Below are 17454 nucleotides of genomic sequence, written 5' to 3'. Positions count from 1 at the left end.
CACTTCATCAAACCATATTTTATGCATCATCAAGTCCGGATCTCATAATCATAGTTCAAGCTAATGGGCTTGCAAATTGTTCACTTGATCTTGATCCACCAATGTGAGTAATCAAATGTCCGAACTTAAATCCTTTGTTTATGACACACTCACACTCTTGTGCAGGGGTAAGGGCAATATCTAAACTGACAACAAGTTGGTTCCCGATGGTAGGGTCTATCCATCCTTACCAAAGTCAGTCCCTTTACATAAGATGATCGTACATCTAATAAATTGATGTCTACAGGTATGTCTCACACACTTATGATAGTCATGGTCTAACATGTTACTGATATCCATGGACTACGACTTACCTATGCCAATGACTGTCATGTCCAATCTCAAGTTCCCAATAACTATCAGAGGAATCACTCATCAACACACCCAATAAATAAAAGCAACATTAAATATATGTAAGGCATATCACATGTCCCATCTAAAACCCATGGTCACCATAATCAATGATTAAGATCTGCCCAATCACATCCACGTGACTACTGGATAAGGGCAATGATAGTTTTCTAGGGCACTAACTCCAACAGTCCCTTCGCCATCACTACCCATGTGGGATGCATGGGCCAGATCAAAACCAATTAGTTGATAGGAATTTTAATAAAAACTACCTAATTAAAGAGGTCATTTAAATGCCTGTATTTGTGTGTATTTGGAAGTAATTTGGTGACAATGCACTTTTTGGGTGCATGGAATTGGTTGTAAATGAAGTCGCTTTTGTTATATTTTGAAATCCCTTTGTTTTGCTATTAAATGAGTGTAATTGGTGTGAAATGCTTTTTTTTTTTTTTTTTTTCTCCCTTTGAGAGTTGCCGAGTAAATAAAGGTGCCACTATGCTCCTAATCTGCTATGCACATGGTACATTAATGATACTATGAATCAATCTAATTATTAGTTGCATCACTAAAATCATGCCAATAGAATGATCCAAACAATCTAAACATCGACCATCTAAATGGACAGTTGAAAAACATTGACAAACCACTCGTTTGTGAAACTTAAGTTTGTGGCCCACTCAAAGCTTGAAATTTCCTCATTTTTAATTAAAGTATATGTTTCAATGGTCTTATTACAATCATTCTGCCCAATATTATATATGTACAATAATTTAGGGTATTAAAGTTGATTTAGTTAATCAAATTCAGGTTCTATGAATATATTGAAGAATTCCAATGTATTCCAATTACACCCAAATACCAACATCCAAACAAAATATTTGGATTCCAATACATTTCATTTATATGTCATCAAATACAATTGATGATTCCATTTACACTAAATTTGACTGTAATTGTGAAATGGATTCCATTTACCTTCATTCAACGCACGGAAATATGGAATTTACATTCCATATAGATTTTAGAAAAGTTACCTCATTAATTAATATAATTATTACTCCACTACCTTCCCGCACATTGTGTGTGAGCAAATGGATCAGACATGAATTAGCCACTGAGCGAATTTGGCTACTGAAGTGATGCAACCAAGTTCTGTAGGCCCCACCTTGATGTATGAGTTGTATCCATACCATCAATCGATTTAGAGAGATCATTTTAGCGCACAAGCCAAAGAATGAGGCAGATCCAAAGCTCAAGTTGACCCACCACAGAAAACAGTGGGGGTAGTGATGCCAACTGCTGAAAACCTTTTTCTTTTTTTTCTTTTTTTTTTTTTTTTTTAATGTTTTTTTTTAAAAAAAAACACACACACACACCGCCACCCACGCCGTAGTGGGATTTCACCACCTATGGGTACTCAGAACCCTCAACCAGGTGTTGAAACTCCTGAGAGTCTACCACTGGAGTACACCACCTATGGGTTGTCAGAACCCTCAACCAGGTGTTGAAACTCCTGAGTCTACCACTACGAGCAAGGACCCAGCCCACTGTTGAAACCTTCCTGGCCCTCCATGATGTTTATTTGAGATCCAATCTGTTCATAAATTAACACAGACATGGACGAAGGGAAAACACAAATATCAGCTTGATCGAAAACTTCCGTGACCGTCAAGAGGTTTTTAATGGTAAGAGTTCAATCCCCACTATTTTCTGCGGTGGGCTCTACTTGAGCTTTGGATCTACCTCATTCTTTGGCCATGCCCTAAAATGATCTCTCCCAATGGATGGACGGTGTGGATATAACACATACATCATGGCGGGCCCCACAGAACTTGGTGATGTCACTTCGGTAGCAAAATTTGTCAGCAGCCAATCGCATCCAAATGGATCATGGCTAGGGTGGGCTCCACCATGACGTTTATATAAAATTCATCCCGACCATTGGGTCCGTCAACCCATTCTAGGTTAAGGACCCAAAAATATCTCCACCTCCATTTGGGATTCAAGTGGATCATATGATTGGAAATAATGTATAGGGCAATGCTCACCCTATAACTATTTCCATTAGCGTAGCATAAGTGAATCACAGGTTGGTATGATTTTTTGGGTCACATGCCTGAATTTTTGAGTGAAATCTAATGGTTGGAGTAGATTTCATAAGATTATTAGGCATTGTAAAAATCAATGGTAAATCGTCTCTCTCCTAAATGTTTCCTCTCTCATGAATGTTTCCTTTAGTGAGGCCCAGAAGTAATCTCTAACTACAGATGGAAAGGCAAGCCGCACTTATTTTTGGCAGAGCCCACCATGATGTGTATGCAAAATCCACTCTGACCATTAGATGTGTAATCCCAATATAGGTCTAGAGCCAAAATATCAGGTTGACTTGTGATGTAGGTGGGCCACACCAAAGAAAACAGTTGGGAGAGAGACACCATCCCATGATTTTTTAGGGCCTACCATGACGATTATATAAAAACCACTCCAACCATCAGATGTCACACCAAAATCTAGACTTGAGGCTTAAAAGTAAGGTCCATCAGTGATTCAGGTGGGCCATACCAAGGGAAAAAGTTTGGAATGCGAATATTACCCTCCGTAGAGTTTCCAATCATGTAGTTCACCTTAATCACATATAGGTGACTTTTGGTCCCTTGGCCTAAAATGAAGTGATACACCTGGTAGTTGGGGATGGATTTTACAAAAATATCATAGTGAGGCCCACCAAAGCAGCTAACCCATTTGCCCACAAGTCCACCTAACCAGACAAGACAGAAATGTAAGGGAAGGCAGTGGAATGATAATTATATTTTGAAAACCTTTTTGAAAAGGCACCCAAATGTAAATTCGATATTAATTAGGCAGTTTTTATTTTTATTTTTATTTTTAAAATCCTCTTAGTTGACAGATCCATGAATGGGCCATGGTCCAAAAAGCACCCACAGCACGTGGAGAAATGTACTTCAATTTCTGAGGGCTACTTGTCTTTCCCCTCCAATCTTCAATGATCATGCATTTTGGCAATGGAAGGATGACATGTGTACATTTACATCATCTCCAAGGTGGATGAAATTGACCTGGCCCACTTAACTGGGTCAGATTAATCCCCTTTGGGTTGAAGAAACGTCAAGAAAGGTGGGCCATGACTTATCAGGTATTTGAGGCATGAGATCATGAAAACTGGAGCGAAGATGGACAAAATTCTTCTGATATATGCTAAAAAGGAACGGCACGATGCGCAGGCACACATGTGGAAAGATTCAACAAGTTCCTGCCATAAGAAGTCCATACAAGTGATGTAATGGCCCACCATAAAATCCAACATGTGCTAAATTTTAGACTATTTACTATTAGTTCTGGCAGCTATATTTCAAAAACTGCCCAGAGATGCTGATATTTTCTAAAGATTTTGGTACAAGGCTCCTCTACGAGTTTAAGCTTATTCTACTAGGGCTGCGCATGGACCAACCATGGTTTGTATATGGCTTCCAACCCATCCATCAGGGTTGCCTCGTAATAGAAGTTGGTTGCCTCAAAAATCATGTTGATCTAACCATACGTTGGCTACCAACTGAATTTAGAGGTTTTTGGGTGGTTGTTCATTGTTTTCTATTATTTGGACCATATAATGATTGAATAAGATTGATTTTGGAGCATAGCAATATTATAGTGGGGATCACTTGATGTGCAGTTTGGATGGTACACATACCATGTGGTGGGCACACATAAGCAATTGCTAGTGAGCCCATGAATTATTATTATTATTTTTTTCCACAAAAGTGAATTGAGCCTATTCTACAAGGACTTAAGAACCTACCATATCTGTTGGAATGATTTTAGAGGTGAGTTTGCAGTTTCGTTATGAGCAGGGATTACCTAACCTGTACATGTGGGACCCATAATTTGTTTATCCAAATCATTGCTAGGATGCCACAAATCATGGATAAATTGCGAAAAAGGACCTCCCAAACCAAACCTTTCCTTCACGGAATGTGGACTATTAGTGCATTTCTTCTTAACTTTAACTATGTATTTAATATGCTAACAATGTAAAGGTTTGATTAGAGCAAAGGAAGAGATTTTTCTAGGCAGGGTAGATGGGCCATCAACCATGGGCCCCACATTTCTTCTTCTTCTTTTTTTTTTTCCTTTAAATAAAAAATAAAAAAATCTGGTAATAATAAGTGTTGGCCTCAATTCAGATAAATGGCCATACATATCGTGGTTGGCTGGGATTTGACCGTGTGTGCATGTATGTATGTGCCAAGCGTGCCAGAGTCTTATGCGACTCGAATCGAACAAAACTCCTTGTGACACTAGGTGTCAAAATAGACCGATTATAACTGGATCTGAGAAGATCAACCATCTACTCATCTACTGATTGACAAGAAATAGGCAATTTGGGAAGGGGAGGGTTAGTCTTTAGATGCATTCTTTTTGCATTGGATGCAAGGACTTATTATTATTATAGTGATAGCTCATGTCATTTATGAACAATGTATATACTTAAAGAAAACATAAAATATAAGGTCAAAGTGTTGATTTTTATTGAATTGAATGCGAGTATAATACAATTGACGGATGGGCATCGACCCTAGAAGTAGCCCTTGATTAGAGAACCGTGCACACAACTGGACATTGAACTGGACTAGATGGGAAGCAACCCTGACTTCCTCAAAACCCAGAGACCTCACCTAAGTCCTCGCAGCAGCTTGACAGAGCAGAGAAAGCACAACCAACATTCCCAAGGCTCCACAAATAGAATGTCATCCCACAGAGATTCAGGATCCAGATGGCAGCAGTGATCTAGCAGAATTGCAACTCAGACACCCAGGTATTTGCCATCCCAACCATGGTGTTAAGACTCAGTGACTCAGACCAACTCGTCCGGTCTCGAGTCAAGTTATGCCGGGAAAGTTGGGGGGCAACTCCCCAAAAGAGGTTCCAGCTTGGAACCATCTAGTGACCTATATTATATCAGTTGGATGAATATATGTGGTTATTTCTCTCCTCAATCATCTGAGTATATGTAACCCACCAACCTGATTTATTTGGAGGTTGGTCCATCCGCAGTGATACATAACATATCAACGGTTCAGGTTGCCCAATCATAAGACCCACTTGACAGAACAAAAGACCCATAGGTGGGGTGCTTGCATGGTGCCCAGCTGGTAGCAACAGGGCATCCTCATATCAGCTCAAGGACTATTTTGTATAATTTCTCAGCTGGAGGAGGCTCACAGGTTCACTTGGCCAAATTGTCCAAGTCTGTAAACGACTCGTCCAAGTCAGGCTGAGCCGGTATGTGTCAGCCCCATGGTATGAGATTTGTGGTCCCAAACCAGATCAGCCGGGAGTCCAAGTCAACTCAACTCGTCTGAGTCGCATCATGGTCCCAACACATTCCACCAGACAATTATACTGACCAAACAGGATTATGTAATGCAGCTGAATGCAGACTGAGACCTGACTCAGGCAGCCCAAAGCAGACCCAAACCATACACCACAGACTGCGCCCTGATGATTCAGGCCAATCATGATACCACAAACAAGCTTGCAGAAGCAGGCCAGCCGAGTGCGGATGCTAACGGCTGGTTATAGAGCAGTCAGTCAGCTCCATAGCCATTCTACAAAGCAGCCACAGATACAGAAATGGGCAGGGGATGCAAGCCGCATGCATGGTGACCCAGAACATCATGCTGTGAAAATGAGGCATCAAAGCAAGATATTCATTCAGCTCAATGGCCAACAAGGAACCTGCCCGCCAACTGCTCAAACTCAGTCCATAGACCTCAAGCAAACAGATAAAACCCAGAAATCCAGGCCAAAATCCAAAGAAAATAGCGGTGTGCATATGCTGACCATTGGATGAACCCAATTGAATTATATGCCCCAGCCATCATCAGTTGCTTCTCCTTCTAACGGCAAATGAAAAACCCCCAGCAACTAGCCGTCTCATTGCAGCCTGGGATGTAACGAAGGCACAGGCAGCTGACCCACGTTCTTGCCAGACTAACTTTTAGATTATGGAATTTGACTATGCTCCTTTCCCCATAGCTCTCACACAAAAACAAGAAAAAGCTCGCTGGTCCACCTTTCTCCCATCCCCGTTACATTGAAAGTTAGTAACCCATGTCTCATGGACTCTTGACTGGAGTAGAGTTTGATGCCCATGGGATATCAACAAGATTGGAAAAGTGGAACCGAAGATGCTGAGATTTTACGCAGCATAGGGTAGCTATAAGACCAGCTATGCGTCATAGGATGAGCAAAGGAGTTTCAAACACGAGACCTCCCCCGTGGGCCTCAAATCGCACGGGTCACCCACCCCAAGTGTGCCCCTGCATCCAACAGGTGACCCCACTCGAACCCAGTGTGAAAATGCCCCTGCATTAATCACCCCTGGTGAGGAGTCTCGAACACGAGACCTCCCGCTCTGATACCAATTTGATGCAGGACAATTAACCACTTACTCGAAAAGCTCGAACTGTTAGAGTATGGCAAATTAATCCCTTTATCTCATAGCCCAGGCCCCATATCTCATGGGTTAGGACCTCGGCCGAACCCCCTTCGTAGGCCCCAAATCACATGGGCCACCCACCCCAAGTGTGTCCCCGCATCCCACGGGGTACCCCACTCGAGCCCGGTGTGAAATGCGCATTAATAACCCCTAGTAAGGAGTCTCGAACACGAGATCTCCCCCGTGGGCCCCAAATCACATGGGTCACCCACCTCAAGTGTGCCCCTGCATCCAACAGGCGACCCCACTCGAGTCCAGTGTGAAAATGCCCCTGCATTAAAGACAAGGGAAAGTAGACTCGGATGCTTTGGCTATGCGCAACAGAGATCAAGAACTGCACCAATTAGGAGTTTGTTCAAGTTGATGGCTCTAAAAAGGCAAGGAGAAGGCCAAACAAACATGTGTGGAGGTAGTAAGAAAATACTTGAGGACCTATGGTTTAACTGAGGATATAGTCTATGATAGAGTGGAATGGCAAAACAAGATAAGTTTAGTTGACCCCAATTAGTTGGTACAAGGCTTTGATAATGACAATGATCATGATCATGATGGGAAGATATGGGAGTCGGGGTTCTATGAAGGCCTTACAAAAGCGGGAAATCAAAGGCATGATAACCACTACCAACTAGGCCCAGGATTCAATTGGGGTTTTGTAATGAAAGAGCCACTATACGAAACAAGGCTGGTATTAATGAAGGGTTTCCAGAACCAGGTGGCTTACGAACAGTATCAACTATCAAAGACCTCAAGATATTTGTTCCAAGCAGCTTTGACAGAAGCTTACTATCCTTGACAACCTTCCGACAGAGTCAGTTTTCAGTTGGATGGGAAGGGAGGTACAAGGTGGAATTGAGGATGTTATCCGGGCAATTAATACCAAAGAAGGGAATATTCCAACTATTTGGGGCAGGGATGAGCTGGTCTACATGAGCACCTGGTTCAAGTTCATGTTGAGGGAACGTGCCTGTAATAGAAGAGTGTTCAAGCCAAGGATCATACCAGTGGAAAAATGATTTGTCATTACCAATGGACCATTTTGCACCAACTTAATGGAAAGAAGCAAGAAAATGGAATTATCTAAAGACACATGAGCCATACTTCGAGAAACCTTTCTTCCCCAAAAAGGCAAAGCTGTTGAGTATCTACTTCGGATATTATGATTTTCCCATGACAGTTCCCTGTCATCCCAAGTCCACATCTACAGTAGTAGGGGAAAAGAAGAAGAAGATGAGGGGCGATGCCGTCTTCCTCTCCAACAGCCCCTCACAAAATACCTTCCGGTCATTAGAGAGCGAGATCTTGCTTCCTTCTGACCCCATCTACCCATGGATCTGCTCCATCATGACTGCCACTGATTACTGCCAAAATCCTCAATCTGGCGTGCATCTCCACGAGCTTTTGGAGGAATGCATAAACTGCTTTGAGAATGAAGATCGGTACAGAGACGATGCTAGATTCCTCAACGTTTGGCTCCTCTATACCTACGCAATTCAAGATTTTGTAAAGGTTTTTAGAAAATGGAGGAAAAGAAGATCTGCCAGACTTATTCCCGACTTTATGGGATCAATGCTCTGTTTCTTGAAGTTAAGGGACAGTTGGCAGAAAACCTGTGGGCATTTCAAGGAATAAGGAGCCGCTAGAAAACCTGCAAAGAATGCATGCCTCATTCCTGAACAGAATGCGTGGAATTGTGAATGCATGCTCGCTTCAGAAGATTGATACTGATGAAACTGTTAATCATGGAATCAATTTTGTAAGCCCATGGTCCATGTCAACCACTAACCATCTATTGAAGAAGATAGATCCTCAAATCATGAAGTATAAAGGATACTATAAGAGTGCTAAAGTCTATTCTGGAAAGGTCTCCATATCTTCTTTGCAGAATTCTTCTAGGACTAAGGTCATTGAGTTAGGTGGCATAAAGTACCAAATCAAAGGTTGCTCTGGACAAGGTGCATTTGCCCAAGTATTCAAAGAACATGTGGACAATAACCCCGATGATGTTGTTGCACTGAAGATACAAATGCCTGCTTTTCCTTGGGAGTTCTACATGTATCGACAACTTGATAAGCGCATTCCAGATGAGGAAAGATCAAGCTTTGGGCTTGCTTATAAAGCACATATCTATTCAGATTGTAGCATCCTAGTTTGTGAGTATTTAGATCATGGAACACTTCAGGATGCTATAAATTCCTACTTGGTGATTGGCCAAACCATGGAAAAGTGCTATGCATATGTTATTCTATAGAGATGTTGCGCATTCTAGAAACATTGCATAATGTTGGAATCATTCATGGTGATTTCAAGCCCGACAATTTGCTTGTTCGCAATTCTAGGGATAGCCTTAGTGAGGATGGTTTTCATGGTCGAACTGGAGCTTGGCGTGACCAGGGACTTTGCCTTGTAGACTGGGGAAGGGGGATAGACCTAAACCTTTTCCTTGATGGGACAGAGCTTAAGGGGGACAGTAGGACTTCTGGCTTTCGTTGTGTTGAGATGCAAGAAAACAGGCCATGGACGTTTCAGGTCGACACTTATGGCCTCTGTGTTATTGTTCATATGATGCTATATGGAACGTACATGTCTGTTGAAAAGAAGGCTTTACAAGACGGGAGTTATCTTTATCAGCCTAAATCATCTTTAAAACGGTATTGGAATGTTGATCTGTGGAGAAGTCTATTTACACAATTGCTTAACATCAGTTCCTCCAGTGACAATTACATGGTGTTGCTGCGGAGTTTGAGAAAATCTTTTGAAGATTACATGTATGGGAGTCCCCAGCAGATAAAGAAACTGAAGATGTTATTGGTGAAGCAACGAGCTTCCCTGTGTTCTCCTACTTAGTCTATGCATATGATCAATTTTCTTCCTACAGTGCGTTGTTAAGAGAGTTGTGCTTCTTCCATTATGGCATGGCATGTTTCTTTTAATTCCATGCTCAGGTGAATTGTTTGTTGTAAAGGTCCTAGATAATTCTATACTTATTTTCCCCAATGAATTGGGTTTTTTTTTTTTTTTTTTGTTTTGTTTTTATAAATAAAAATAAAAATCCCAAGTCCACGTCATTTTCATCAGGCAACCCATCTTGAGAATGTTTTCTTACATGCAGACCACCTTCCAACTTGGGTACAACAGATCATTCATCATTTGCCAAATTGGCATTCATTGTAGCAACGATTGCAGATGACAAAAAGTTCCTCTTGCATTTTTCCATAGTTTTATGATACTTGATGGAATGGGAGGAAGCATGACTCTGTGAATTTGAATGCTTGATAGGACCTGTTTCATGAGGACTACCTACAAAAGAGAGGAGCCTTCCTTTCCAGCCACTTAGCCTTTCCCACAAGATATCCAACAAAGATTGAAAGTAGTCTTTGCTAGGGGATCCAAACAAATAATGGAATACAAGATATGGATGAATCACAGTGGGGCCCACCTTTTAAATACGATGGATGAATGATGTCACACTGGCCCCCTTTTCATTTCGAAAAGACTAGTCTATTGGATGCAGACACAGGACAGCAGGATGAGCGAGAGAGAGAGAGAGAGCGAGAGTGACACAACAGAGGAAGGAGGGGGAGGAAGAGGAACAATCGCGAAACTGAGGTATGCTTTTTTTTTTTTTTTTTTTTGAGAAAAACAAAACCCTCTCTCTCACACCAACTATATCATCAATGCATCCCAATATACAGGCAATACATCTTGATATATTGATGACATCATTGATACAATGCAATATATCATCGATACCAAAAAATTGGGGTACTTCCCAAGGTTTTCATATTGCCAAGGTGCGATACTGAAAATATCGGCTAATAATATCTATATTGCAAACATTGGACATCTATACCTCAGCTTGAATGGGAGTGTAGATATTTCTGGACCATGGACCTCTCTTTGAACCATGGGCCATCTCTTATTCTCCCCTCATTTCTCTTATTATTTTTCTTTCATTCGTTTTTCCTCTTTTGCCCTTGGTTACAAGGATATTTTATGTAATTCAGGACATCACATGATATAAATGAGAAGGGGGCTCGACATCCAACCATAGTTAAAAGAGTTTTTTTTCCTCTCCCAATGGATTTTTTCTCTCTTTGACAGGGGCAAAAACATTCATTTCAAGGTTTAAAAACTAGAAACACATTCAAGCCCGAAGAGGGTCCCAACTCCCTCTTCAAAGAGGGATCAATAACATCAGTACCTAATCAAATCCACGTTGTTATTATTATTATTATTATTATTATTATTTTTTAAAAGTTTTCAATAATACAGATTTAGATATTGGGAAAGAAAGGTTATAAATAGTGAAGAGGTTGCCTGAACAGAATGCAAACCTAACAAATAAATTGAAAACACATTGCTTTTCAAGTACATAAAATGTGAATAGGCCCAAGGGTTAGAAGAAGGTTTTTAATGGGAACTACACTTGAATATGACCCATTCTAATCTAATGCAGTGGCATTTTCACACCGGGCTCGAGTGGGGTGGCCCGTCGGATGCAGGGACACACTCGGGGTGGGTGACCCATGTAATTTGGGGTTCACGGGAGAGGTCTCGTGTTCGAGACTCCTCATCGAGGGTGATTAATGCGCATTTCACACTATGCTCAAGTGGGGTAGCTCGTGGGATGCGGGGACACATTCGGGGTGAGCGGCCCGTGTGAGGCAGTACCCATGTGATTTAGGGGCCCAGGAAGGGGGTTCGGCCGAGGTCCTAACCCATGCGATGTGGGGCCTAGGTTATGAGATAAAAGGATTAATTCGTCATACTCTAATAGTTCGAGCTTTTAGAGCAAGTGGTTAATTGTCCTGCATCAAATTGGTATCAGAGCGGGAGGTCTCATGTTCGAGACTCCTCACTAGGGATGATTAAGCAAGGGCATTTTCATACCGGGCTCGAGTGGGGTCGCTTGTGGGATGCAAGGGTACACTTGGGGTGGGCGGGCTATACTCTAACAGTTTGAGTTTTTAGAGCAAGTGGTTAATTGCCCTGCATCATAATCCTTTTGGAGTCCACCACAAGAAGTGCAATTTGAAATTTCAGTAAGAAATTCCCAAACTCAGCAATTTTTTGCATAAGTTTGAAATTTCCAATCTGACCAGAACTATATTCCCATCTCCAAGATCCCATTACAGAAAAACCCCCAAAAAGATGCGACTTTCTGCATCTCACATAAAAACTTCACCACAGAAAGCACCTACTAGTGAAGTCATTCATGAAATGTAAAGCTTCACCGAAGGTAAAATAATTTGAAATCAGAAGTCGTATGCAATTGCACACTGTACTTGCATTCATCACAAGATATTATTTACATGAACCATTTCATTACTGGTACAAGATTTACATTCAATTTAATGCAACAGACTGGTCGTGTTGCTTTACATCGACCATTTACAGTATGTGAAATTGGCATCTTCTAACTGTCATGCTTTACAACACTTTCCATCAACTGTTGTTCTTTTTTTTTGAGTTGGGTTGTTAATGTTGCATTCTCTTGCTGCTTTTCTGGTGGCCCTCTAATAAAATTCATTATTTCTCAAAAAAGAAATTGGCATCTTCAAACAGTCATGCTAACTATATAAATCTGATAGGCTTAAAGAAATCGTGGCACTGAAAAACTATCACTCATCTTGGCTACATTTCTTTTGAGGGGCATCTAAAAGCAAAGTATCATATGCCTTTGAGAGATTACACCCTTCTAAGAGCCTTCCACTGGACTCTCCAACTATCCTTATCTGATCCTCTCTATAAAGACATTCTGCAAGTGTATTATATACAAAACTATCAGGTGATACACCATCAACCAGCATCCTATTGTACAACATCATGGCTTCGGCCAGTCTTCCAACCTTGCAGTAGCCATGAATCAAAATTCCATATGCGACAACATCTGGCAACAAACCCCGGTCTATAGCACAATGAAAGGCCAATGATGCTTTCTCCATTCGACCTTCTTTGCAAAGTCCATCAATAAGAACACTGTAACTAACAATGTTCGGAGAGACCTTGTTTTTGAGCATCTCCTCATGAAGTTCGATGGCGTTTTGAAATTTAAGAGCCTTGAAGTAACCATCGATCAAAGAACTATATGTCACAACATTTGGTAGAGGACCCCTGTTGAGCATTGTAGTGAAAACTAACACAGCATCATCCATTCTACCATCTTTACAAAAAGCATCAATCAAAATAGTGAAAGTAATGATATTTGGTTGCAGTCCTCGACCCATCATCTCTTGGTAAAGTTGAACCGCCACATTCAATTTTTGCGCAGAGCAGTAGCCACTGATCATTGTGTTGTATGTCACAACATCAGGCTCCAAACCACATTCTATAAACCGGTGGAAAATCTCTGACACCTCTTCCATACGGCCATCCTTGAAAAGACCATTAATGAGGACATTATAAATTGCGATATCAGGAATAACACTGGTTTTGAGCATCAGCTCAAAAGCCCGTAACCCAGCCATTACATTCTTCTGCTTGCAGAACCCATCAATCAGAGTGCAGTATGTTACAGCATCGGGTAAGAAGCCTCTCTTTAGCATCTGAAAGAAAATCATCAATGTTTCCTGCATTCTCCCTTCTTTGGCTATCGCCTTAATAAGCAAGGTGAAGGTGATTACATCTGGCATTACATCATCCACTCCCATTTGCCTATACATCTTCAGTGCACCACTTAAACTTTTTATCCTACACCAACCATCTATCAATGTGTTATATATAATGATGTTAGGTTCTAAACCCCCTTTTACTGACTTCAAGAAAAACCTAAGAGCATCACTCATCCTTCCTTCCTTGCTAAGACCTTTTATAAGCACACTATAAATGACAACATCAGGTATACAACCTTTTCTCATCACATGCTCGTACAAATCAAATGCATCCCTCAACTTTCCCAAAATGCCAAACCCATCAATCAGACAACTATATGTCAAAACAGTCGGCTCGAAACCCAGCTTTATGATCTTACAGAAAAGTCCACATGCCTCACCAATTCGACCACTCCCACACAACCCATCAATGAGAATGCTATAAGTAATGACATTTGGCAAAACCCCCTCCGTCATCATTCTCATATACAAATCAAATGCCTTCTGTACATCTCCAATTCTTATATACCCATCAATAAGTGAACTGAAAATCACTACATCTGGCCTAATCCCGCAATCTAAAGCTGTTGAAAGAACACGATGTCCCTCCTCCACTCTACCTGCCTTACAGAAACCACTAACAAGAATACCATAAACAATCACATCGGGAGCAACACCCTTCTCCGACATAGTCTTATAAATTTCAAGCGCCTCGTCCAACCTACCCTCTTTACAATATGCATCAATCAAAGTGCTGTACGTTACAACATTTGGGTATGGACCCGATTCTGCAACCGTGGAAAAGAAATCATGCGCAGTTCTTATCTGTTTCCCCTTACAAAGGCTACTAAGAATCTTATTACAATTGATGATGTGTGGTGCGAAGCCTCTCCCAACCAAAGCTCGATGAAAAGCGAAACCCTTTCGGAACTCACCCTTCTCAAAAAATGCATCGATCACGTCATTATACACAGAAGATCCTGTCCTTACCGACCCATCAGATAGTTCTCCATAAATCTCCAAAATCAGATCAATCCGTCCTGTATTAATCAAAGAATTCAACAATGCCATTCGGGCATAAGACGAAACACAGATACCCAATTCGTTCATTCGCACGAAAGTCTCAACGGACCGATCGATCATGCCTGCCCGGCAGTAACATTCGACGAGGAAGCTATAGACTGTACTTGGATTAGAGCCATATATGTGAAAACCATCAGAAAAGGCACCGAACATGTCAGAATTCCCGAACTGTTGGATCATCCGATCAACGACCCGGCGTGCATGATCGAACATCCTCCAACGGAGCAATACATGGGTGACGCAGCAGAAAGATCGGACGGTGTGGGAGAATCCTAGGAAATGCTCGGACCACTCAAAGAACCGGATGGCGGAATCGGGTCTGGACCGGAGGTGGTAGATGACGGGTTCAACGTGGTCGGATCGTAATTTTGAGACAGAGATGGGGTCAATTAGTTTGAGATTTTCTTGAGAGAAGGCATCTGAGATTTTTTCTAGGGTTTTATCTAGGGTTTCTGGAAGAGGGTTAGGGTTGGTTCCGTAATTTATAGCAAAAATGAGGCGAAAAGGGAAGGGATTTTTCAGTACCTTTGGCACAGATAGCATCTGAAAATTTCTTTTCTTCCTCTTCTTGTTCTCCTTTGTATTTGATTCAACGGATGCAGATGGTTTTCGATCCTTTCTCGCCGTTGGATGAGTTCGATCCGACCGTCCAGAAGCTCGTCCGCAGTGGATGTGGTCCACTTTAAAGTGGTCTGAAGACGAAAAAGAAGGGCAAAAGAGCCTCTTATCCGAGTGGGCGTGGCGGGCGAGGTAAGGGTAACAGCTTAGCAGGTGAGGCCCTGACCGTGGGGCCCACCTAGATGTGTTTGTTATATATCCACGCCGTCCATTCGTTTTTCCAGCTCATTTTAGTGTATGTTACGAAAAATGAGACCGATCCAAATCTCAGGTGGACCATACCTCAGGAAAACAGTGATGATTGAACGCTTCCCATTAAAAACTTCATAGGCCCCACTATAATGTTTATTTGCCATCCAACCTGTTGATAGGGTTACAGAGACCTGGATAAAGGTAAAACAAAAATAACAGCTTGCTCCAAAACTTTTGTGGCCCGATAGAAGTTTTTAATGGTGATAATTCAATCCCTACCGTGTGGTCCACCTGAGATTTGGATCTAGATTATTTTTCTGACTATGCCGTAACATGATCTGGAAAAACGAATGGACTGCATAGATATACAATATATACATCAATGTGGGCCTCACTGTCAGGGACTCACCCACTGATCTGTTACCCCTGCCTCACTTAATCCAGGCCCTATCCGAGTACTTAAAAGCAAGACTATGGTGGTAGTTTACCACCATTGTCACTTCAGGCCGGATCCGGTACGGAGTAGAGCTGGGTTTTAAGTCGAGTCAATCTAGTTAGGGTTGATTTGACTGGATCTGGTTTTGAAATAGGACTAGTCAATCTAGTTAGGGTTGATTTGACTGGATCTGGTTTTGAAATAGGACTGACCTGAACTGGATCCAACTCGATACCGACTCCAACATGCCTGACTCGATCCTTGTTTGTTCTGGCTTGGACTGATCTGGATGGAGTCCAATTAGGTCAAAAGTACCGAGTCGGGTCAAGTTGGCACCGAGTTGGATTGAGAGATGAGGAAGAGAGGGAGTGGAGAGTGAAGAAGAGGAGGAGGAAGACGAGGGTGATGGTGGTGGGTAGTTGTCAAGCTTGAAAAAGGAAGAGGAAGAGGTGGGGAGGGAGTGGAGAGGAGAGAGAGAGGAGGAGGAACAGGAGGGTGATGGTGGTGGGTGGTTGCCGTGCTTGGAAGAGGAGGATAAGGGAGGGAGAGAGAGAGGTTAGGATCGGGTCGGGGTAGGGTTAGAGAGTTGGGTCGAGTCGGGTTTTGGATCGAGCCGAGTCTAATCGGATTGTGTTTCGAGTTGAGTCGGATCGAGTTACTGGGTAACTCAAACTCGACTCGGTTTGAGTTCAGATTGGGCAAAACTTACTCGGTTCAGACCGACTCACCCATTCTGTTCAGGTCTAGTCGGATCGAACCAAGTCGAATGAGTCAAGTTAGCCGAATCGGGTTATCCCGTGCCCACCTCTAGTAAAGAGCGTGTTCACTAAGCTTAACGTACAAGGCAATGTGTGTGGGGCTCACCATGACGTGTGCATGACATCTAATCAGTCCATCATGTGGTCCCCATCATGTTCTACTGGACACTAGAAATTATGATGATAGAGAACTTGGGTGGGCCACACACAAGTAACATTGGGATGGAAATTCCACCATCAAAGAGCTTCAGATTGCTTGTGGGGCCTAAAATAGTTCATAAATGCCATCCAATGCATTCATAAGATGAATCTCGCCAGTATGACTGGACACCCCAAAATTCATGTGGGCCACGCCGGGTGACTTTATGATTTTACATGGTTTGGGCTACATGAGGTTTTGATCAGCAGGACGAGAGTTCCATTGTAAGTACTGACCCCTCCAGTACCGGAGCTGGTGCTGGTCGGTACTCAAAAATTTCTGCAGGCCCACCATGATGCATGTGTTTTATCCATGCTGTCCATCCATTTTTCCAGATCATTTTAGGGCTGGAATCCAAAAATAAGATAGATCCAAATCTCAGTTAGACCACACCACATGAAATAGTGATGATTGAACGCCCACCATTTAAAACTTCTTGGGGCCAGTGGGCCTTTGGAAGTTTTTAACGGTAGACGTTCAATCACCTATTTGGATAGTTCTTGAATCGCATTAAGCTCAGACTGTAATGGGCCGAGCCAGGAGTTGAATGTGACAGGTCAGTAGGCCTTTGATGGGCCTAGCTCAAAAAAGCCCGGCTAGGCTCACATAGACCAAAATGAAAGACGGACATGATACAGAAGAGCCATCTCTCTGCATGACATGCAGCA

At 42.2% G+C, this 17454-nt stretch overlaps 1 protein-coding gene and 1 pseudogene across 1 annotated transcript; one reads left to right on the top strand and one right to left on the bottom strand.

Annotated features, from left to right (window-relative positions):
• The first annotated feature begins 8136 nt into the window (after positions 1–8136).
• LOC131235259 (mitotic checkpoint serine/threonine-protein kinase BUB1-like) lies at positions 8137–9916 on the top strand (annotated as a pseudogene).
• Positions 9917–12436: 2520 nt separating this feature from the next.
• Positions 12437–15280, bottom strand: LOC131235216 (putative pentatricopeptide repeat-containing protein At1g31840). The gene has a single exon (XM_058232362.1). The coding sequence runs from the start codon at positions 15124–15126 to the stop codon at positions 12532–12534; it is 2595 nt and encodes an 864-aa protein (XP_058088345.1). The 5' UTR covers positions 15127–15280; the 3' UTR covers positions 12437–12531.
• Between the last annotated feature and the right edge of the window lie 2174 nt (positions 15281–17454).

This window comes from Magnolia sinica, chromosome 19 (assembly GCF_029962835.1).
Source record: "Magnolia sinica isolate HGM2019 chromosome 19, MsV1, whole genome shotgun sequence".
Taxonomy (NCBI): Eukaryota; Viridiplantae; Streptophyta; class Magnoliopsida; order Magnoliales; family Magnoliaceae; genus Magnolia; species Magnolia sinica.
This window is presented reverse-complemented; position numbering and strand designations above follow the sequence as displayed.

What these genes read in the sequence shown, in the direction of transcription:
- LOC131235216 (XM_058232362.1), bottom strand. Translation starts at nt 15,126, where the DNA reads ATGCTATCTGTGCCAAAGGTACTGAAAAATCCCTTCCCTTTTCGCCTC.